This window comes from Hypomesus transpacificus, chromosome 6 (assembly GCF_021917145.1).
Source record: "Hypomesus transpacificus isolate Combined female chromosome 6, fHypTra1, whole genome shotgun sequence".
Taxonomy (NCBI): Eukaryota; Metazoa; Chordata; class Actinopteri; order Osmeriformes; family Osmeridae; genus Hypomesus; species Hypomesus transpacificus.
Window position 1 is genome coordinate 753364 of NC_061065.1, and position 23911 is coordinate 777274.

General features: G+C 43.0%; 1 protein-coding gene across 2 annotated transcripts in view; it reads left to right on the top strand.

Annotated features, from left to right (window-relative positions):
• The window catches only part of rasa4 (RAS p21 protein activator 4), a 52968-nt gene that overhangs the window by 22806 nt on the left and 6251 nt on the right, over nt 1-23911 (top strand). Inside the window, exons 5-17 of one of the 2 annotated variants that reach the window (XM_047021394.1) lie at nt 880-1012; nt 3290-3371; nt 3677-3811; nt 3920-4011; nt 8981-9098; nt 9272-9425; nt 9607-9671; nt 10069-10181; nt 10372-10564; nt 10842-10979; nt 11215-11359; nt 13490-13662; nt 14022-14159. In XM_047021394.1, coding sequence (XP_046877350.1) covers nt 880-1012; nt 3290-3371; nt 3677-3811; nt 3920-4011; nt 8981-9098; nt 9272-9425; nt 9607-9671; nt 10069-10181; nt 10372-10564; nt 10842-10979; nt 11215-11359; nt 13490-13662; nt 14022-14159 — 1679 coding nt within the window. Of the gene's footprint in view, nt 1-879; nt 1013-3289; nt 3372-3676; nt 3812-3919; nt 4012-8980; nt 9099-9271; nt 9426-9606; nt 9672-10068; nt 10182-10371; nt 10565-10841; nt 10980-11214; nt 11360-13489; nt 13663-14018; nt 14160-23911 lie in introns of both variants that reach the window. The other variant, XM_047021395.1, reaches the window with a different exon arrangement.

The following is a 23911-nucleotide window of genomic DNA, read 5'->3' on the forward strand; positions in this document are numbered from 1 at the left end:
CATGCCCCAGAATACCAATCAGGAAGAAAAAAAACACTCCCGCAAGTGTCTCAGAAGAGTAAACAAAGTGCTTGACAACGCTGTGGAACACTCTTGATTGTTAGTCCACAACCCTGGACGATGTACCTGAGAGTCCTAGCTGTCCTCCTTTGGCCAGCACTTGAGAGAGACATTTATATTTATATCCCCAATGTGAGTTCCCCCGATTAGGGAAAGATTACATAGAAAATGTCAATACAAGGTTGAATACCCCTTGATAACCCTTTTGCGAATTTGATCGGGTGCAGCATTCAACTCGCGTTGGATAGACTCTTTGACATGTTTTCTCTTCTCGTTTTGTCATGGCATCGAGCTGAAAATTCAATCACATTGTCAATTTGTGGATCGGGTTTAATTCAGTATTTTGGTTCAAAGGTGAAAGCTGTGACATGTTGGCATTGTGGTTCAATCCTAACCGCAGCATGTGCAATGGATGTGTTGTAGCAGCTAATACAGGGAGAGTCGGGTTAAAGCAGATTCAAGATCTACTCAAGCAGAAGCAAATGGATCGTCACAGGTATAAGATCTATTACATTAAGCCTCATAAAGCCAGAGACACAGAGAAAGGATATAACACACTAGGTTTAGGCTCTTTGTGTGTGAGAGAGATACTGGAGGGAGGGAGACATATAGAGTGTATATGTATATGTCTATAGAGTTTATGTGTTTGTGATTTATTGTGTGCATAATAACTGTCAAATTATTTTACATATTTTAAATCATTCTGAAAACACTGCACACTCAAAACGCCCTGACTTAAAAGATAAAATCAATGAATCTCCTATTGCAGTCTCCCATAGTAACATTTTCTAGCCATGTTGTATTGCTGCTGTGTTGCAGGTGTGGATGGGTGGGTGAACCTGACCGAGATCGACCCAGATGAGGAGGTACAGGGGGAGATCCACCTCCAGGTGTCAGTGCTGGGGGACGCGGACGTCCCTAGAATACTGCGTTGCCAAGTACTGGAAGCCAGGTAAGTTGTATGTGTGTGTGTGAGAGAGAGAGAGACAAAGAAAGAGACTGAGAGACGGATAGAGAGAGAGACAAAGAGACAGAGACAAATGTTAGCCCAGTCAATTGCTGGAGGCCAGGTAGGAATAACACAGATGTTATTAATACACTGTCAGGAGAGTGACTAATCGCCTGTGGGATGCATATGGATATACTTAGCAGGGAGAGTGGGCAGTCCACCTCCACCAGTATTTTACACTTAAATTAGACAAGCGTACACACTTGTGTACATGTTTGATTGTGAAAAATGTAAGCTTCTACCACACAATTTTATACTAAAGGTTACTGAAATAACATCTTTATGTATGATTAAATCAGTGAAAGGCTATTAGAGTTTTCCTCTTCATTTTGAGAACAAAGCTTATTGCTGTTTACTTGCTATTTTAATCTCATAGTAATATAGTAATATAGTTTAGTATTGGATTACCTTGCATGGATTGCCTCAAAACCCAACTTTTGTTATAAACACGTGTATATGAATGTTGTCATCAGATAGGCGTGTCATGCAAGTTCAAGGCGTAGGTGAACTGAATCATTATATCTCCATCATAAATACCTAGTGCTCCCTGGGATATGGGGGCATCCTGTGTGCAGGGTATTAGAGCCCATCTGTGGTAGCATCTGAATACACACACTCACACATATACACAGTGGGAGTGTTGATTACTTTGCCGAGCTCACCATTTAGTGCTCTCTCTTACAAGTTCAAGTCTTTTATTTGTCAGGTACACAGAACAACACAAGGTTAGACTGGGCACTGAAATTCTTAAGACAAAACAACGCAAGCACCTGGCATAACATAACATATAAGTACACGGAACACAATTTACATCAATGCTGAGCTTAAATAAGTGAAACTTCCTAAATATACAGATAGCAATAAATATCGACTATACTAACCCTAATACTAAAACTTCCTAAATTACAGATAACAATAGATAGTACACTATACTAACCCTAAATGCACAAAAAACCTGTTTCAACCCTATAACCTATTCTAACCTAAGTGGAGTACAGTGCAATAGTTTGCAGATCAGTGACTATGTCAATGACCATACAGGAGCCTGTTGGCGAGGTACAGTGAGGTACAGTAGTGCAAGTTACTGATAGAGCAACCAGTAGCTGAAAGTATAAGTGACTAGTGTGTAGAAAAACAATGTCCATATCAGTGTCCATTCAGAAGCCTGATGCCCCTTGGGTAGAAACTGTTGTCCAGTCTGCGTGTGCGCGACCGGATGCTGCGGTAACGCCTACCAGAAGGCAACGGGGTAAAAAGACTGAAGGATGGGTGGGAACAGTCTCTTAGAATCCTGCCGGCTTTCCTTAGGCAATGTGTGGGGTAGATGTCCTGTAGGTCTGGGAGCTTCCTGCCGATGATGAACTCAGCAGAAAAGACCACACTTCGTAGGGCCTTGCGGTCCCGGTCTGTGCAGCTCCCATACCACACTGTAATACAACCAGTCAGAATGCTCTCTATAGTGCATCTGTAAAAGTTAGTGAGGATGACTGAGTCCATACCAAACTTCTTCAGTCTCCTCAGGAAGAAGAGGCGCTTACGGGCCGCTTTGACCACCTTGTCCGTGTGAACAGACCAGGTGAGGTCATTGCTGATGTTCACCCCGAGGAACTTGAAGCAGCTGACCTTCTCCACTTCCGATCCATTGATGAGTAGGGGTGCATGCTCCTCCTCCTGCCGCCTCCTATAGTCCACAATCATCTCCTTGGTCTTGCTGATGTTGAAAGAGAGGTTATTGTCCTGACACCATGATGTCAAGGTGTCAACCTCCTCTTTGTAGGCTGACTCATCACTGTCAGAGATGAGGCCCACGATGGTTGTGTCGTCAGCAAACTTGACAAGGAGGTTGGAGCTGTGCGTTGCCGCACAGTCGTGGGTGAACAAGGAGAACAGGAGAGGGCTGAGCACACAGCCCTGGGGGGTGCCTGTGTTGGTGATCAGTACAGATGAGGTGCGGTCACCGATTCTCACCACCTGTGGCCTCCCCGTCAGGAAGTGGAAGATCTACTTGCAGAGGGAGGTGCTCAGTCCCAGGTCCACATGCTTGGAGACCAGTCTGGAGGGGATGATGGTACCCATGTTACATTGTGCCAAAAAAAGATTCCATCTCAACTTGAAATTAGATTTAGTTGGTGGACACACATCTGCACACTTTGAGCAGCTAGGCTAAGATCTGCGCCTTCACTGCACCTCAGTCATGTTCTCTGTGACTGTGTTCAACAGAGACCTGGCAAAGAAAGATCGGAACGGTGCCTCGGACCCCTTTGTCAGAGTACGTTACAACGGCAAAACTCATGAAAGCACAGTAAGCCTCATTCATCACTGCCCCCCTTTTTTGCCGTACAACTGCATATGCAAAACACAAGTCTGACCTTTTAAAAGAACCTTTTATATTACATGTACATGTATTCATTTAGCTGATGCTTTTATCCAAAGCGAGAGTGCATAGGTCAATGATCATAAACAACGAGATAGCCTCAAAAACATTGCGGGTAGCCAAAACATGAAGCATACATTATGAAAACAAAGTGCCAATGGGAAGAAACATAAGCATTTAGTTAAACAAGTTATTTTAAAATGACGACCCTCCCCGATTACTTGCCTGCACAGGTGATCAAGAAGTCTTGTTACCCTCGCTGGAACGAGAGTTTTGAGTTTGAGCTAGACGACACCCTTGCTGACAGCCCCCTGAGTGTGGAGGTGTGGGACTGGGACCTGGTCAGCAAGAACGACTTTCTGGGCAAGGTAAACGTATGGGACAGGCCGGTTTTCCTCTGGATTGTGTTTGGAAATTAAGGAGGCCATCAAGACCGGGCCTTGTTCCATCTTTCTGGTTCTCTTCCCCCCCGTCAGGTTCTGTTCAACATCCACAGCTTGCAGTCAGCGCAACAGGAGGAAGGCTGGTTCCGATTGGTGCCCGAAAAACCCAAACACAGCCAGCACGAGTAAGTATTCCCTTAGCTGCCAGTGGTTATGCTGCAACTCTGAGTCAATAACAACATGGGAATATGTTATCTTAAGGACAAAATCCCATCTTGATGGCGTGTGGACTGTGCATAGAGTGAGCATCCCAGATGAAACAGAAGACATCTGGTGCTGTGTTGTGGGAGGACAACGTAGAGATCGTCCGAGGAGATGGAATGTGTTTATGTTTTAAAGGGACTGATGGAGGTATGCATGTGTGAATGCGTGCTCTGTGTATGCATTGGTATTGTAGCTTACACCGTATGTGCACAAGTGTGTGTGCACGGGTGTGTGTGTTTGTGTCTACATGCATGGGTGTGTTGGAGATCCCATCATTGCCCTTTGGGCATGGTGTGTGTTTGCGTGCACACTTTGTAAGTCTGTTCCGGTGCTGACAGGAAGTACTAATCCTTTCCCAGGGCAAATCCCTGCTTTATTTCTCCCCCATACAGGATCATTTGGCCGTGTGGACTTTGGGTGGGATTAGAGAGTGAGAGAGGGAAACAGCAAGAAGGAGTGGGTCATCTGGGGCTTATGTAAAAGGGAAGAGGAGTAGTGCAGGATTTCTTTCAATATATGATACAAACAGTCTCCTCAGTATAGGACCCAGATTAGTCCCTCAAACAATGGAGGTTGGCGAAGCCTTTTAGGATACTTCATACATTTAGAAATGTAACTCTCTCGCCTTCCCTCTCAGGGCGTCGACCTTGGCCGAATCCCAATTCCCCTTACCCCTTCCCCTTACTCCTAGCCCTTAATTTACCCCTAGCCCTTGGCCCTCGAAACTGAGGGGTAGTATTGGGATTCGGCCTTAGTCCTCTGACTCACACACACAGCTAACCACCCTAAACACTCAGCTTTAGTCAGTCACACCAGCAAATATGCTAGGCCTTTGATAGTGTGGTTTGGTGCTATGATTCAAAGATTCCAACTCCAACTGTTACATTCAACTACGACACTGTTCCAGCATGTAAAATCTGATGCCGTTGGCACCCACCTCTCAATCTGTTAATCATAGTGACTGATAAAGGAGGAATGGAAAAAACTTCTGTTTGGTTGCATGCCCACCGTGAGCTCAGGTGAACCTCACTACTCTGCTTACAGTTGTATCAGCCTTATATAAAAACATCAAACCTGATCAAACCATCATTGTTCCGTCAGGGTCAGAAGTCACAGTGTTTTATTTAGAGCAAACCCTGGAAGGGAAGTCCTTGTAATTGTAAGATTAAAGGGCCGTGTCCTTTACTGCATGATCATTGTGACTTTGCCACATATCAGTGTTTACTTCCCCCCCTTGTGAGCTGCATTACTTCATCAGGCGCCTGTCAGACTTTTTATATACACACCTTCTTCCTAATTCCCTCATGTTTCCAAATGTACTAACTAGAGCTGTCAAACGATAAAAATATTTAATCGCGATTAATCGCATTAGTGTCATAGTTAACTTGCGATTAATCGCAATTAATCGCACATTTTTATCTATTCTAAATGTCCCTTGATTTCTTTTTCATCCATTTTTTTTTTCAAATTGTAATGCTCTTATCAACATGGAAAAGTGTTTCGGATTGCTTCGTGCAAATGTTTTTTTTTAATTGAAAACAACATTGCAATCGACTGGCTTTGACGAGCGGGCGGAGCATTTGCATCAGCTGTGTGCTTGGCCATCAAAATTGTATTTTACACTCCACGACGTGCTGCGATGATAGATCAGTTCACAATGACAGAACACACTGATCACTTTCGTATAGTAAATGGAACCATTTAGCAACCTTTTAAAAGTAAACTTTGCATTCAGAATCTTATTGGCATCCATTTCGGCGTCTGGCGCTGGCAATCAACTCAAAACGTAACGTTAGCCTACTACCAGAGAATGTTTAATATCCGTAAACGGGCTCTGCTCTTTAGCCGGCTCACAAGCCCAAACAAGTGTGTGGCGTGCCTGTTGTTTTGTTTCCGGTCTAGCTAGATCCGGTGCGGTATTGTAGTTTTTCTAACGTCCATGGTTGTCGCAACAGAATGTGAAAAAAACTACAAAGTTTGCTAGGTCAAAAAGAGCGTTAATCGCGCAATAAAAAAATTGACGCCGTTAATTTGGGTTTGCGTTAACGCCGTTAATAACGCGTTTAACTGACAGCACTAGTACTAACATAAGATACTGGTAAGACGCGCAAAAATGATACTGCATGTGTTATTAAAAAAATATAAAATTGTTTTACAAAATCGTTGTTTTTCCGCTTTGGTGATTGTTGTTTTAGTTGATAGTCATTATATATGGACATCTGTCTGGTGCCGCTTAGTTCCTCTCTGATTTCCATTTTTCCTAATGGAAGGAGGGTTACTTGAAATGTCAAGCACCAATCCCAAACAAAGGATTATAAAACTATCAAAAATCCCTGAAACTAACAGGATTTCCTCCATATTCACAGTCACCCATAGTTGAAATTGCATCAAATAAAATATTGTCCTGCCTGTATGACATTAGCATCCAATTATCATTTTCAGGAGGGTTTCCCTAGATGGCAATGGATTCCACCAAATGTTTTATGACTTGGTTTCAGTGGACACATTTTTATTTCTCAATTTAAGACCACATAATCCCTCTCTCCTTGCATAAGCCTCTCCTTCCTCTCTGTTTTAGCAAATTCAAGCTGTTGTTGTATTTGTTTGTGTTGTCTCCCTCATTCCCCCCCCACCCCTGCCTGCCTCCCTGCCCCAGATTGGATTTCTGACAAGCAGACAAGAAGATTTCTGCTTGTGGTGGCTAGTCATTGGGCATTTCTCCCAGGAAACAATGAGTGGAGTTGTGGTCTGATGACTCATCTTTGTGTGCCAGCCCCTCCTCAGCAGGGAGAAAGGCGTTGCAGTGTGTGCCTGTCTGTGTGGCTGATTTGAATCAGTTGTACTGAGAGCTGTTAATCTTTGGGTGGGAACGTCACCCCCACCCAAACTCCTATTTGAAGTTTTTAGTCCCCCACAGCTTATTTGTGGCTCTAACAAGATGGGGGCTGTGTGAATTTTAAAGGTTGTAAAATGCATGCTATTCACGGAAGCAACAGTTGTCAATTTAGGTCAGGGTCAGGTACAGCAACAATAAATGCAATAGATTGAAGACTGTACATTTAGTCCCAAAATTTACCAAAGTATGTAAGTTATACAGTCTTGTCTAGTCAGCCAGTCAATCAGCATATGACATGATATCATTGTTTTATCAAACTTTATTTACCCCCAAGGATGCTATCTTTACATTTTCCGAATTTAAGTTTCAAGTTTTTTATTGTCAGGTGCACAGAACAACACAAGGTCAGACTGGGCACTAAAATTCTTGGGACAAGACAACGCAAACAACATGGCATAACATAACATATAAGTAATAAGAACATAGATTACATCTATGTAATCTATGTTATTCATTCATCCCTTCGGGGATGAATAAAGTACTCTATCTATCTATCATCTATGATAAGCTAAAATACAAAAAAAATAATAATAATAAACATCCTAATATACAAAATAGTACACAATATTAACATTTAGTCATTTAGCAGACGCTCTTATCCAGAGCGACTTACAGTAAGTACAGGGACATTCCCCCCGAGGCAAGTAGGGTGAAATGCCTTGCCCAAGGACACAACATCATGTGGCACAGCGGGGAATCGATCCAGCAACCTTCAGATTACAAGCCCGACTCCCTCACCGCTCAGCCATCTGACTCTCTATATATACAATATACTGGACCTCCAATACACATAATGACCTACACCTAAACTAACCTTATACTGTATATCAAAAGTGACAGACTACATTTACATTTATTCATTTAGCAGACGCTGTAATCCAAAGCGACTTCCAAGAGAGAGCTTCACAAAGTGCATAGGTCACTGATAATAACAACAAGATAGCCCCACAGCATTGCGGGTAGTCAAAAACAAGAAGTACATATTGTGAACAACCAAAAAATAGTGCTAAAGGGAAGAAACCATAAGAGCATGTAGTTAAACAAGTTAAAATTACACAACATTAATCTCTAAGTGCAGGTGTACCTGTAGGAAAGCAATAAAAATAGGATTAACTAAAAAAAGAATACAACAGTTTAAATCAGCTACCACTAACCAACAAGAGCAACAGTCTAAGCAAGAGTCATTGTGAACCTTGAGGAAACTAGCGTTGGGTTCAGCAAACCATTCCTAAGTACCATTGTACTCCCGGAACAAGTGCGTCTTGAGCCTTCTCTTGAAGGTGGAGAGACAGTCCGTGTCTCTGATGGAGGTGGGGAGTTGATTCCACCACTGGGGTGCCAGGCAGGAGAAGAGCTTGTGCTGGGACTGGGCGGTCTTGAGAGGTGGGACCACCAGGCGGTTGTCTGGTGTCTTAAAGGACCGTAACAATGTACCTTCTCTTTAGACTAGTAAGTAAGTAAGTAAAGTTTATTTGTATAGCACTTCTCGCAGATAAAATCACAAAGTGCTTCACACCGAAATACAATATAACACTACAAATAAATACAGAACATTTAAATAGAAATAGAAACATGACAAACAACCATAAAAACCCCTCAACTAACTAAAAGCCTGCTTGAATAGCAAAGTCTTGAGTTGCTTTTTAAAAGCTTCGACAGAAGTTGCACACCGTAGGAAGGGAGGCAAGGCATTCCACAACCTAGGGGCCACTGCTCGGAATGATCGATCCCCTCTAGTTTTAATAGGGTTGATATGACAACAATTAAGGCAAGTACAAACGTAAAGAGTTGACACAGATGCGAAGTGGCAGCGGCCATGCCTACACAGGTGCCATCTTGCCACATCAATGACTGTATTGGTACTGGTTGGCTATCTCTTTTCCTGTGCCATATTTCTGTCTCAGGGTAATATTTGCTTCGTGTTTGGTCATATTCTTCTTTGTTCAGCTATTGACTTCCTCTACCTTTTCTTTTATGTCTTTTCCATCCACCAGGGGCACTCTGGGATCTCTGCGCCTGCAACTCCGCCTCCGAGATGAGACAGTTCTGCCCTCCAGTCACTACCAGCCGCTCACAGAGCTCCTATGCCAATCTGTGGGAGCCCATCTCAATGTGAGAGTCTTCAAACCTCAATGCCCCTCAAGTTGCCCGGGGTTACGTCAATCTGATGAAATTCGGTTGTACACCTGTTACCTGGGATTTGTGCCATATAGTCTGTGAGTTTTGGTTAAATAGTGTTCTCTGAACCGTATGAGACACCCTGTCCTACCCTCTGTTGTTTGCAGGGCAACTGGCCAGATTTAATAATGCTCATTGATGAGACGACCACCGCAGAGAGCCGACAAGAGGTTGCATCCAACCTTGTGAAGCTCTTCCTGGGTCAGGGATTGGCCAAGGAGTTCTTGGATGTTCTGTTCAAATTGGAACTAGATAGGACCAGTAAGAAATTCTTTAATTGTTGCATTTGGACACCTTAGTATACTGCGTTTTGAATTTACTCAGTAATATCTAGTGTGGGCCTCGCTGAGCTATTATTTGCTTTAGTCTTTAGGATTTATTTGTCTGTCTCAATTTATGTTCATGAGGTTCCTCCTTTCATGGCCTCTCATCTCTCTTCTAGGTGAACCCAATACTTTGTTTCGTAGCAACTCCTTAGCTTCTAAATCCATGGAGTCATTTTTGAAGGTAAACACTTCTTTGTGTTTTTGTACTGTGCCACATCATGTGTTTAGTATGGGGGCATTTTTTGGGGTTAGGTAGGTTTTTAGGTAGTTAGGACACTTATCAATGTATTTTCTTTAGGACAGTTCATCGTTTCATTGTTACCCTGTGGCGTTTGTTTGTTTGTATAATAAATATTACAAATTTTTTCAACCATCATGTTACTTATGTGCATACTGCCAAACACTCCTTGTTAGACCTCTGTCTTGTCCCTAGAATTAAAGGACCGTAAAAATTTACCTTCTCTTTGTGGACTGAATGCAGTCAATTATGTTATCTAGAGAACATCAACAAAACCTGTTTGTTGTGAAAACAGACGCTTCGGCTCATATCTGCCATCTTGTTTTTTCGCTTGCCCCAGGTGGCCGGCATGCAGTATCTGCACAGGCTTCTGGGCCCTCTGATCAACAGGATCTTCGAAGAGAAGAAGTATGTGGAACTGGACCCCAACAAAGTAGAGCTGAAGGAGGCTGGGTAAGAAGTAGGGATCACTGACCAGAATAAATCGTATTAACTATGATGATTCACGATTTCTCAGGGCCTATAATTTCCTGCAGTTCAAATCAAATGGCGGTCTGAACTTTCTGAAGGTCCTCCCTGGAAATTGTTCTTGCACACTATACGTGCCAGTCTTCCATTTTGTTCAGTCCATTTGTGGATACAGGTGTGCAGGTCTCCACCGGGTGCACACGGAAGCGGAGGTGATTCAGCAGAGTGCCAATCTCCTCCAATCCTATCTCTCTGACCTGCTGCATGCCATCCTCCAGTCAGCCTCCTACTGCCCTGTGGCTCTGTGCCAGGCCTTCCAGCAGCTCTACCAGCGTGTCCACAAGCGCTTCCCCGAGCCAGAGTACCGGGTCAGAATGATGCAAATGTCAATTTTAACATGTTTTAACTCTAAGGAGTTAATCTGGTCATTTCATCATGTTGTTTCCATCTCAATTAAAACCTTATCAAGGTGCTCTGTAGACTCTCCTACCCTCTTAGAATGGGCTCTGGTCCTTTTCTTTGTCCAAAATGTCCATCTTAACATCTGTTTAACTCAGTCAATGATAACAATGACAGTGAATTTTACATCTCTCGGTTCAAACCTGGTTTTTCCTTACCAAAGAGGTGTCCCTTCTCTGTCCACAGAAGGTGAAGTTCATAGCCGTTACCAGTTTCCTGTGTCTGCGCTTCATCTCTCCGGCCATCATGTCCCCCAAACTCTTCCACCTTCGCGAAAAGCACGCTGATGCCCGTACCAGTCGCACACTGCTTCTGTTGGCTAAGGTAAGGGAAATGATACAGGGTCGACTTTAGATGACTATAGATCTAATTGGTTTACTTCATACTGTAGACAGACGTCTGGCAACAATTTAAAAAAACAATAATGTTGTTTTAAAAATAATTTTCTTTCTTTCTCTAGACTAATGCAGTTAAAAATGTTACAGAAGGCAGTTTGATGTCAAACGATGTTTGGTTTAAAATGCAGTCTTAGCAGTGTGATGCTTTGGTCCTCCTTCAGGCCATTCAGACCATTGGTAACCTGGATACCCTGACCTGCTGCTGTAAAGAGCCCTGGATGGTTTCCCTGCAGCCTGCCATCCAGCAGGGCATCACCCAGCTCAAAGACTTCATCAGCAAGCTGGTCACCTGTGGTGACTCGGAAGGTGTTGGCTATGAAACCGTCCCACACAAAATCAGAAATTATGTTCCTTTTAAAAAGTGAATTGTGTTTTTAGGTTACATTTAAATTACATTTATGCATTTAGCAGACGCTTTTATCCACTTCCAAGAGAGAGTTTTACAAAAGTGCATAGGTCACTGATAATAACAACGAGCCCCAAACATTGCGGGTAGCCAAACATGCATACATTGTAAAACCAAATAAGTCCCAAAGGGAAGAACAATAAGAGCATGTAGTTACAATTAAACAGCAAGAACCTCAAAAGTGCGAGAGTGTACCAGTGGAAAAAGCAAGCAACAATAATATATTTCACAGCGAGTACAATGATTTTAAGATAGTTACAACAAACCAACAAGAGCAACAAGTCTCTCAATAAGAGTCATTGTAATCCTGGGGGAAAACTAACATCCAGCCAATAATTCTTAAGTGCCGTTGCACTACCGGAACAAGTGCGTCTTGAGCCTTTTCTTGAAGGTGGGGAGACAGTCAGTATCCCTGATGGAGGTGGGGAGTTGATTCCACCATTGGGGGGCCAGACAGGAGAAGAGCTTGTGTTGGGGCTGGGCGCTCTTGAGCAGTGGGACCACCAGACGATTGTCAGAAGAAGACCGTAGGTGGCGGGTGGGTGTGTAAGGCTGCAGGAGAGAGTCCCGTTCACCACTCGGAAGGTCAGTACCAGAGTCTTGAATTTGATACGGGCCGCGATGGGAAGCCAGTGGAGGGAGATGAGGAGTGGGGTAACATGGGAGCATCTGGGTAGATGCTCTGGGTTAGGAAGGGTGGAGAAGGTAGAGAAAAGTTTGTGAGGGTTTGAGGCAGAGTTAATTTTGTTCAGAAATAGTGGGTTTTAGCATCACTTATGTGGGCAGAGAAGGATTTGAGGAGGGAGTGATACTTATCAAGGTCCAGACCGTCTTTGGACTTGCGCCATCTCCTCTTAGCTGCCCGAAGGATGGACTGTTCTTCACAGATAACATCCGTGAGCCACGGGCAGGAGGGAGAAGATTGCGCAGGCCTGGTTGACAGGGGACAGAGAGTGTCAAGTGATGCAGTTAATGTGGATAGCAGGGTGTTAGTGGCAGTCTCTGTGGGGTGGGACATGAACTCGTCAATGGGAGGGAGGGAGGATGTTACAATGGAGGAGAAATGGGAGGGGGATAGGGAGCGGAGGTTGCGGCGGAAAGTTACGAGTGGAGGGGAAGTAGTAGGGCTTGGAGGGAGAGAGACAGAGAATTGGATGAAGGAGTGATCAGATACAGTTACATGTCAAGATGAGGTCGAGCTGCTTTCCTGCCTTGTGGGTCGCCGGTGTGTTCAGCAGCTTCAGGTCGAAGGAAGTCAGAAGAGACTTGAAGTCGACGGCCTGCGTTCCTTCGAGGTGGATGTTGAAGTCCCCAAGGAGTATCAGCAGTGTTCCATCATCCGGGAGGAAGCTGAGGAGCATGTCCAGCTCCGCCACAAAGTCAGTTAGCGGGCCTGGTGGGAGATAGAGGACAACAAAAAATGCAGTCAGTTAGCATCACATAATGGTGTTCAAATGATTTGGCAGTAACAGAAAGTGGGGTGGATGTGTATTTAATATGTGGTTGCCTGGTTGGGCGAGGTGAGTGAGAGAACGAGTGGTTGACGGAGAGAGCAGCTGGAGTTGCAGTGTTCTCTGGGCGGATCCATGTCTCTGTCAGCACAAGTGCGTGCAGAGAAGCATGGGATGCAAACGCCGGGATGAAGTCTGCTTTGTTCACAGCGACTGGCAGTTCAAGAGCTCTATAGAAAGAGAGAGGGCAGGTGGAGAAGATCTGGATAGGTAGCTAAGATTAGAAGTTGAACGTATATACTTTGTGACATATCTACGTCTACGTCTGCGAGTGCTGTAATGAGCGGGAATGCTAAAGAAACACATGCTAGCAATGAATAAGTTCTAGGTGGAATAGAAAATAAATAGGTTGATACTTATCAGAAGAGGTGATCCGCGTCGTCGGCCATCCTCGGATTTAGTTCGTTATTTAGTTATGCTGTTAATGTATTCATGTTGCATAGGATGAGATCAAACCGAGCCATACTAGCTTTAGTTCCAAGTCACCTTTTGCTAATTGTGTGAGTGTGTTTATCTCAGACCTCTTTCTCAAGGAGAGGATGAGTCTCAAATATGGCTCCATGGAGAAGGGAGGCTACCTGCTTCTCCACAGGACCAAAGATAAGAGCTTGCTGATGGCCTCACCCTTCAAGAAGTACTTCGTCACTATCAGCAAAGACATACTGTCCTACTCCAGGACACAGCACTCCAAGGTGACAGATTCCATTTGCTGGGAAAAAAACGAATTATTTTTGAAAGGCGTATTATTGTGAAACCAGGTGAAGGTATCTGTTACGTACCTGAAGCTGTGCTACTGGGTAGATTGGTTTGGCTATTGAGAGTCTAAAGAAGGAGAAGTCTGTGGCCCCTTTTGCATGTTTCATGTTTTTTTTCCCCCACTGTTCTTTCCAGACATTGAGATTTGTTTCCAGACATTCAGTGAAAGCTACAGGCGTAGATATGCCACTCACAATGCAAAAGGCACAACCCCTCCCTCGCCATCTGCTGTGATTTTAGCACGTTTCATGTCATCTGTGTCCTTTTTTTTCCTTTCTTTCCCGTTCCGTAGCAGAAGAGCTCCTTCATCTCCCTGCCCAAGATCCGAGCTGTGGAGAAGGTGGAGGAGAAAAGCTTCGGCAGTGCTAACGTCATGCAGATCATCTCCAGCGAGGATAGCAGACATATAGAGACCCTATACTTGGACTGTAAGGTCAGAGACTACCTCCCCAGGCACACTAGTCTATGGTGTCAGATTTATGTGAAAAGTCGAGAGCAAGTAGATTATTTCACACTCGCAGATATGAACTTTTCACTCACAAAATATATGAAGTACTCGCACACAAATTCAACAACCGAGAGTTGTACAGATAACTGCGAGTGAGCACCTGACACACACCTGACACGCTGGAAGATTAAATACATACTTTGGAGCTTTAGGAAGTGACAAGCCACGGGAATAAGGATAACAATGTATTTATTCAATAAAAGTGAACAGTATCCTTTCTCAGGTAGAGACTTGGCTAGGTGTTTGCTGACCTTGGTAGTGTTTAACAGTGTTCAACTCAGTTAAAAGCAGTAGGCCTACATCTTACACAGCAGAAAGAAAAATATTTATTTCAGGTCATCTGCAATTCCCAGTGTTCCATTCTAATCAGCCCTTGGCCCAGCAGCCCCTTACAAAAAAGAAGTATACTTCAAGTTTATTTTGTAAGTATACTCAGTTTAAAAAGTATACTATTATCATGTTACTTAAAGTATACTAGCAGTGTACTTATTTATATACTATTTTTGTACTAAGTAAACTGAATTAGTTTTTCCACTTTTTAGGTAATTTAGTACACTTTAAAGTACACTTATAGTGTATTTCAAGGTTTACTTTTGAATACTGTAAAGTAGCCTGTGTAGTGCACTTTCAGTTCATCAAGGATACTTCTTAAAGTACTTCAAAGTATACCTGTCACGGCCACATCCGTGCCCCCCTATTGTTTTTGGTTTTGCCCTGCCCTAGTGTTTCCCTGTCATTGTCGTCACCTGTGTCTCGTTCAGTTCTCGTTAGTGTCATTGTGTTCACCTGTGTCTTGTTTGTTTCTGTGTATTTAAGTTCCTGTTTTGTGTCCAGTCTTTGTCTTAGCATTGCCCTTTGTCCCTGCGTGTACCCTGTCTGTTTCCCGTTTCGAGTATTAAACCCTTTGTTTTTGACCATGCCTGCTGACTCTCCTGCGTTTGGGTCCTACCCCTCCACACGTCGTGACAATACCTTGGAATACTGTAAAGTAGCCTGTGTAGTGCACTTTCAGTTCATCAAGTATACTTCCTTAAAGTACTTCAAAGTACATTTTGCAATACTCTAAACCAGGGGTGAAAGTAAGCCGGTACTGGCTGGTACGGCGTACCGGTAAGAAATTACGACATACGCAGAGGCCCGTCGCGACAAGGCAAGCAAAGCAAGCAATTGCTTGGGGCGCCGAGCTGGCTTGGGGCCCCAAGACAACGACTGGTTAAGAATAAAATGCAACGACTGTTTTGACTGTTCTTGCTGTACAATCATAGAAAACGTACATCCTACTCCAGAAAAAATGGATACCATTTTCAGTTTCTAAGCATACTTAAAAGAATATCAAAAGTGAACTATTTTCAAAGCATACTTAAAAGTATATCAAAAGTGACCTATTTTCTAAGCATACTTCTAAAAAGTATATCAAAAGTGAACTAAAAGTGTACTATCCATATTTTAGTATACTTATAGTATACTTTAACATACTTATTTTTGTAAGGGATACTACAGCGGTCTATGATGCATCTGTTTTCAATCATTAAAATAAACATTCCTCACAAATACATTTTCGTTGTAGGATTTATTATGACATTAGATTACAAGTAAACAATTTGTTGGTGAAATTATCTTAACCTGTGGTTTCAAACCAGTGTACCAGTGTATCACTGCACAACTGTACTGTAGCCTAGTTTAGTAGCTAAAAAAACATCTCCACAGCTGTTTACAGTACATAGGAAGTCAAATGGCGACACATGTTCGGCACTACCATTACTTAAATCAAAAGTCTTTCAATAGGTGAAACTATCTGACTAACCTGAACTCCGTTGCCACAGCCTAAACTTTGTCAATCTGTTCATGAAAATAATTTATTTCAGCCTGGACCGTACAACGGAAATATCTTTAAATTGAATTCAACCAACGCAATCGCTACCAAGACAGTCTAGCAGTAGTTAGTAGTAGCCTACAATTTGCCGGGGCAGCTTCTCCACACATCAGGGCTATATCGCATTTTGCTTCGTTACTGATGATCGCTACCACTGACATTTTTATGAATTAGTGATTTTCCCCTAAATAAATGTCAATCTTATTTACGTTTTTGGGGGCATATTTTCAGTTAGCAGATGGTAGCCTACTATTTGAATCGCGATTCCATCTGAGATAGCTACTGATGGTAACGTTGTTGTTAAAATAAGCTAGGGGTTCTTTATTAATGAATGAATGCAATATGAGTAGGCTAACAGTGCGTTCACACTGCAGCGACACTATGCGAGCGACAACATGTTTTACATTCATTTTCTATGGAGCCAGGCAAATCGCATGTGTGGTGCATTGTGGGTAGGGAAGCGACGCGACAGAGTTGAGATTTTCTCAACTTTATGCAAATGAAGAGCGATTTTCGCTAGTGATGTCCAATCAGAGTGTTTGCTTGTTTCTCGCAACATAGCAACCATGGTGAACATTTCTAGCTTTCAAGATGGAGGAGAAACTGATTGTTTGTGTGGCTGGGTACCCAGTACTGTATGACACGTCTCTGTATTCGTACAGATATGTTAATATAAAAAATTATGCATGGCGCAAGGTTGCCGAAATTGTCGGTGCTCCTGGTGGGTATTTTGTACTTTTAAATTCAGTCTAGTCACATTACGTAACTTTGTTCTGTGGTAACTAGAGCTAGCTAATTAGCCAGGCTGGGACTCCCTAGTTGTATCGACAGATTAGCAGACACTTCGAGTAATATAATAAAACGTGTTTACACATGTCAACGTGTATGTCTATTAAACATTTTTGTATTTTGTACACAAGTTGTATTTTGATCGATGTTGCGAGTACGTAAACCCAAGTCTGCACACTTGGCCATTACAACAGTACAACAGTGACTTTAGAGAACTACATTCTACATGAATCTGTTTGAAACGCCCCCGAGCGAGGTGAACTGTGGGAAGGCGTGCGATGGCAAGCGATTTGCGTCGCTGCAGTGTGAACGTAGGGTTACGGTGCGTTCACACTGCAGCGGGGCGGGCAGAGCGGGGCGTCGGCTTCCAATTCATTTTCAATGAAACCAGGCGTTGACGCCCGCGTAGGGCATTGTGGGAAGGCGAGTGGGGAGTCGACGCTCGCGTAGGGCATTGTGGGAAGGCGAGCGGGGCGGCGAAAGTTGGATTTTCTCAACTTTATGTAAATGAGGAGCGTGAAAACGCCAGCGATGGCCAATCGGGTCATCAACATTTCTAGGTTTGACAATTTCAAGATGGAAGAGCAACTCATCGTATGTGTGTCTTCATACCCAGTATTGTATGATACGTCTATGTTCGATTACAGAGACATAAACAAAAAAAATTATGCCTGGCGCAGGGTTACTGAGGTTGTCGGCGTCCTTGGTGTGTTGTATTTTGTACTTTAATTCAGTTTCTTCATATGACGTAACTTTCTTCTGTGCTAGCTGCATAGTCTAGCTAGCTCACCCGGCACATGATTGACATTCAACGCTGAAATGCTGGCTGGCAGCCACTCGCTATCCATACAGTGAATGTGTAGTGGCAAGTCATAATCTAGCGATTGATTTGCAAAGATTTTAAGTAATATAATAAAAGGTTACACATGTCAACGTTTATGTCTGAGACATCTTTTTTTCCAGCCGGCACAAGACCCGTTACATAGAGTGCCGGTGGCATTTAATCTTTCACTCGGCCTAAAAAAAGTGTGGAAAAAGAAAACCTATTGTGTGCTGTAGATAAGATCATGTCAGATCTAGAAAGCTTATTGGATTTTTGCTTAATGTGTGTAAAAGTTGTATTTGTCTGCACATTTGCCATGACATTATACGAACTACAACAGTGATTTAAGAGAACTACAGCTCTGAATTAATCTGCCCCCGAGGGTGGTGCACCGTGGGAAGGCCAGCAGTGCAGAGCGGTAAAAAACGCTGCAGTGTAAACGCACTAGACCCCGAAGCCGCCGCCAAGCGCCGATAAGCGGCGCCATTTAAGTTTCAGCCAAAGCCAGCTAATAATTTTGTCAGCCAAATTGAGCCGCCATCTGATTTTTTGGCTGAGCCAGCTGAAATGATTTGCATCAAACAATAATTCTATCTATCACATAGAGACATACACACACGAAAAATAAATGATAAACTAAATCAATGTTGCACACCGGATTCGCCACATTATCGTGCTCGTTGCTATGATACATAGGACCAATTAAAATTGCGTGTTTTCCTATAGTGATGATCATAGACACATAGACAGTAAAAGAAAGAATGCATTTTTCTCACGCTGAGCTGAAATGGCGGAAACAACTAGAAACGGTAATTGTGTTGTTCTCACATACTTTCCTAATTTATACGTTGGATACTCAGACTTTTGTTAGATCTTCAGTTTTTGGAAGTATGAATGCCGTTTTGTCAGGACTACAATGCCGTTTGTCTTTGTGTCAGGACTAGTTATCGATATTTTTGTAGGCTACAGTACTCTTTTAGCAGTGTTTCCTCATGTTGAGATTGCGTGTGTGCGTCCTTAAGAAGTGTAAATCGTATAACCGACGTTGTCAGTTTATTAAAGCCTGTTATTGTATTAGTCTATAGTTTTTTTTAATTTAAATTAAGTGAACTGGTGATTTTCGTTGTTTGTATTCTTCCCTTGCTAGCTACAGTAAATTGCACGTCTGTTGATAGGGCGGACAGACCTGCCCCCACTGCTAAAAAAATCCTAATCCTAGAGGAAACACTGTTTAGAACTTGGAAATATTGAGATCTAGTAAATCAGTATAACATACACATCTGTAGACATGAAGTGGCAGCTTCAGCCATTTGTAGCTATTAACATTTTGGCGGCTGCAGCAGCTATTTAGGTTTTGGCTGAGCTGGCTAGCCAGCCAATAACTTTATCAGCCAGCCATTACTCTCAAAACAAATGGCTTCGGGGTCTAGAACGCTCACACTGCAGCAACGCGAATCGCTTGCCATCGCTCGCCTTCCCACAGTTCACCTTGCTGGGGGGCGTTTCAAACAGATTATGTAGAATGTAGTTCTCTAAAGTCACTGTTGTAGCCTAGTTGTTATGGCCAACTGTGCAGACTTGGGTTTACGTACCGGCAACATCGATCAAAATACAACTCGTAAACAAAATACAAAACTGCTTAATAAACATATACGTTGAATCCGTGTACCCTTCGTTCTTTAATTTTTCCGTTTCAAAACCAAATCGGAAAAAACGAAAAACAAACTTGTTTTTTGGTTTTTCTGTTTTAAAACCAGAACGGAAAAATTGGGAAAAAGACCAACAGAAATCACTAGTTCTGTAGCGGTTTTTGTGTTTCAAAACCCAAATCAAAAAACGGGAAAATTACGTTTTTGATTGTTTCGTTATTATAATATTTTGATCGTGGAATTCTGTTAGAAATGTGTACGTGCAGGCGCATCTAGTGCACAGTTCAAGATGGCTGCATGGTTCATTGTTTTTCGGGGGATTTCCTGCATGTACAGGCTCAGGTAAAACTCCTTTCCATGATCGACCCTCACCTGGTCCCACATCCCATTGTTGACTACTACACATCTGGAACGAATGTATATGTTAATATAACATGTCCAGTTGGTGCAACAGTCATACACAAATCCATTAAATGCATTAGACTCAATGATATACAATACATAGACCAGACATACTGAAGATACATTTAATTTGCAAAACACAATTTCAAATTCACTAATTTAGTGCTTGATAGGGAGCGCTAAAAAGCATGTTTTAAATTGAGCTTTGATAATGAGCATGTCTGGCTTGGTAGCTGGCCAATGCCTAAAGTGGTGCCTACTAATTGCGGAGAGGGGTACTGTGTGTAAGTGACATCCGCAGACACCCCCTGTGGATAAAGGGTAATGTGAGTTTAGATATAGTGACATGGAAAGGAAAGGGGAAGAGGTGAGACTCTGCAGCGCTGAAGCATGTGATGACAGGTAAGGAGGGCTAAAATGTTCGACAATGCAATGGGGTGAGTGATAGCTGTCAATCATCCCTATGTGCTCCTTTGTTAAGAGAAACAATTTTACTTTTGCTTTGCATACTATAGTACTCACCTGTACACCTCATCATGAATAATAACATTATTTTTAATGGGCATGGTTGCAATTGCCACAATTGTGGCTACGTGGGTGGCCCCAAACATGCACATTTTTCCATGTGTAATTTATGGCCCATGTATTCGGTGTGGTAGGGGATGTAATTTAGATTACGACACCCTTTAAATAGAACAGGAATATGCTTAACGCTGATTCGTCGGTCCTTCAGTGCATGCATATGTAATGACACAATTTAAATAACAAAAAAATGTATATACATTTGCCAAAGTTAGGCTGCTTACATGTCGTTTTCAGCAGCATGTCGTGAATACGATAGGACTTTGGCGATTTGGGCGGAAAAAGTTCCACGCATTGCATTTATGGGGAAAACCAAACTTGAAGTGAATTTATATATATAGAGGGTTTTCACCGACGCGTCATTAGACCGGAAGTCGCCATCTTGGAGGCACTCCACATCACAACAAAGCACTGGCACTGAAGTATATCCCGAACGTCGTCAAGGAAAATTGTGAATTATTGCCGTGTTTCAGGTTGTACAAATAGGACAGATCGTGAAAAACATTTGGTATATTATCAACTTGAAAAAGTTATTAAAAACCAGGGAAAGGAATGCCAGAGATTGTCAGAGGAAAGTAGGCGCTTGTGGTTGGCAAAGCTCAACCAAGATCTACGAGGGAAAAATCTGGACAACATTCGAATTTGTTGTCGGCACATTTCTTGTCAGGTATTGTGAAATGTTTATTTCAGCGGCTCAAAACAAATTTTCGATTGAAGGCTAATGATAATATTTTTAATAGTCAATACTAAAAACAATTACTGCTTTTATTGTTTTTACTGTGCTCTTATTTTACTGTAAAGCTGACATTGACATTATATAATTCATATCAAACTACTGCATGTGTATGGGTTCGGCGAGAAAACCAGGTAGTTAACAATATCGGGATATCCAACTGAAGGCAGAATCACCGGGTCGTCACGGATCCAAGTGGCGTTAGAGGGAGCTAACTGGTAGGGATCTGCACCGCCAATAAATCCTAATTTCTCAAAATATCGACCCTTTTCTTGTGGTCCAAGTCCTTCCCTATATGCCTTTGGATCTTGGACACGTTTTGATGACCATTTCGGTCGTTTAGACATGGCTACAGTTGTACCAAAGAGTATAGAATAAACGTTCTTTGGTTGTACTCCGTTCAGTTGTTTACACCGAGTGCCTCCAATATGGCCGCGCATCCGGGTTACCACCCAGAACTGACGTCGGTGAAAACCCTCCGTAGGGGTCACTAAATGGCGGACCGCGGTCCGAGTCCGGACCCAAGCAGCTTCCTATCCGGACCCGGACCTTTAGCCGATACATTATTAGCCAATGGAGTTGATTCATTTTTTTATAGCCTGTACACTATTTATTATGTCTATGGTTTTCCTACTGGATATGGTTTCTATCTTCTGTGTCCAATCCAAAGATCCAATCAGGAGCTGTAATAGCAATCACCATGACAACTCACTCACTCAACGTTGGCCGCAACATCTGTGGTACCCCCTTTCCACCAAAGTGAACCGGGAGCTAGTTCGGAGCTGGTGCTAGAGCCAGTTCGGAGCTGGTTCAAGAAAGGAGCTTACTAAGAACCGGTTTGCTTTTCCACGGGCCACCACAGAGCCACGTCATTACGTCACTGTATACGTCTCATATTTCCCAGCAACACTAGCGCGGTAGCGCCAAACACAACATCAACAATGGCGGACGTTTCGTTGCTGTTGTTGCTCATGGTTTTGCGAACCTACATCGGCATCCAAACACGGCGCATCCGACGTGTTTGTTCAATTATCCATTTGTATAGACCACTTATCACCCTATGTCACACAACTGTCAAGCAGTCTCAACTGCGCATGTCGGTTGTAAAAGACGAACTTCTCCCCGGTCTATTACACTTGGAGTGTCAATCAGGTCATCACATGTCTCTGGCCACTGGATTGCAGGGCTTGATATTAACTTTTTGAGCCTTTGGACAAATACATTTACGTTTCACTTGTCTATGCACAAAATTCACTTGACCCTGATACCCTTAAATAGCCTGACCAAGTGATCGGCCAAAACTAGCCGGGCTAACGGAGGTTGCTTTCTCAGACAAATGACGAATTAAACAGGCTTGGTTAAAGAAAACCGAGATGCTGGCTATCTTCATCAGGCTCGTATCTACATTAGGCAGTCCTCCCTGACGTTTCTGGTGTAAAATTGAGTGAATCACAACATTGTGCACACTGCCAGTGAGCGAGTCTGACTGAGGCTAACGTCAAAACAGTGTAACGGGGACGCAGTCTCACTCAGATTGCCAGTTTGAACAAATCAGAAAAACAATCGGACCAGCTGGCTAAAGGCAGAATTCCCATATCTCTTGAAAGCTGTCCTTCTCGACTTTTAAAATGTAAAATTGACTGTAAAACTGTAAAATTATGAACTTAGTGACATGACGAAGACATGGTTGCCGCTCGACTATGCGGTCTGTACCGGGCGACATTCTCACTCAAATTTCAAGACTTTCGTGACCCAATGGGGGTTATCAATGGGTAATCGCTTTCTCTTTTAAAGGCTGTCCTCCTCGACCTTTTTGGTCTTTTTAAATCTAACTATTTGTATTATCCGTGTGGTCCTTTTGCCATAAAAATGCTATCCTTTCCCGGTTTTCTGCAGCCACATAGCGCGCGCATTCCGAATGTTTACATTACAATCGAGAATAATAAAAGTCGGAGCAAATTTACAAATGAGCAGTTTCATCAATAGAATAAGCACATTTTCAGCAACTACACTGCCCCCTTCTCGATACATTTTCATTCAGATTCTGATTTACAAGTACCGTTTAGCTGAAATATGAATTGTAAAAACTTGAGCAATGGCGGCCAAAGCGTTTTGTTGGTCACGGACACCCCGCCTCAAGTGGTTCTTTATTGGTTCGTAAACTAGACCAGCTCCGAAGTGGTGCTCGTTGCGAACCACGTACGAACCACGTACAAACCACTTTTCCGGTTCCCAGTCTGTTGAAAGAGAAAGAACTGGTTCGCGATTAGGCACCGGCTCCGAACCGGCACCCAAAATGCGTTGGTGGAAAAGGGGTATGGGTCACGTAGGTTGTGTTTGTCATTCGCAACAACGCAAGCTAATCAATTTGCTAATGGTAGCTAGCCTACCTGTTCTTCCTTAGCAAAAATAATGGCGTGACAAAACCCAGCGAAAAGTAGATTCTGAAAAATCGCTAATTTCAGACAGAATGGACTGACAAGAACGCATTTGTGTTGCCGGTGGGGAGCACTTAACCGATGTGTTTAATCTGCAATGAGATGGTTGCCCTTGTCAAAAGTGGTACAGCTTACGTGAAACGTCACTATGACACGAAGAATAGACACTGAACAAAACTACCCCCCGAACTCTGGTCTATGGGAGAAAGATGCCCAGGGGCACGGGCACTGTGCCTAAACCTACTATTGGAGAAAGATGCCTAGGGGCACGGGCACTGTGCCTAAACCTAAGTCAATTTTGAATGGTAGTCAATGGGAGAGGTAAGGGCAAGAAAAATAAACCATGGTCCGTTCCGGACCCTCGACTGAATGGAAATTTGGTGAGTGG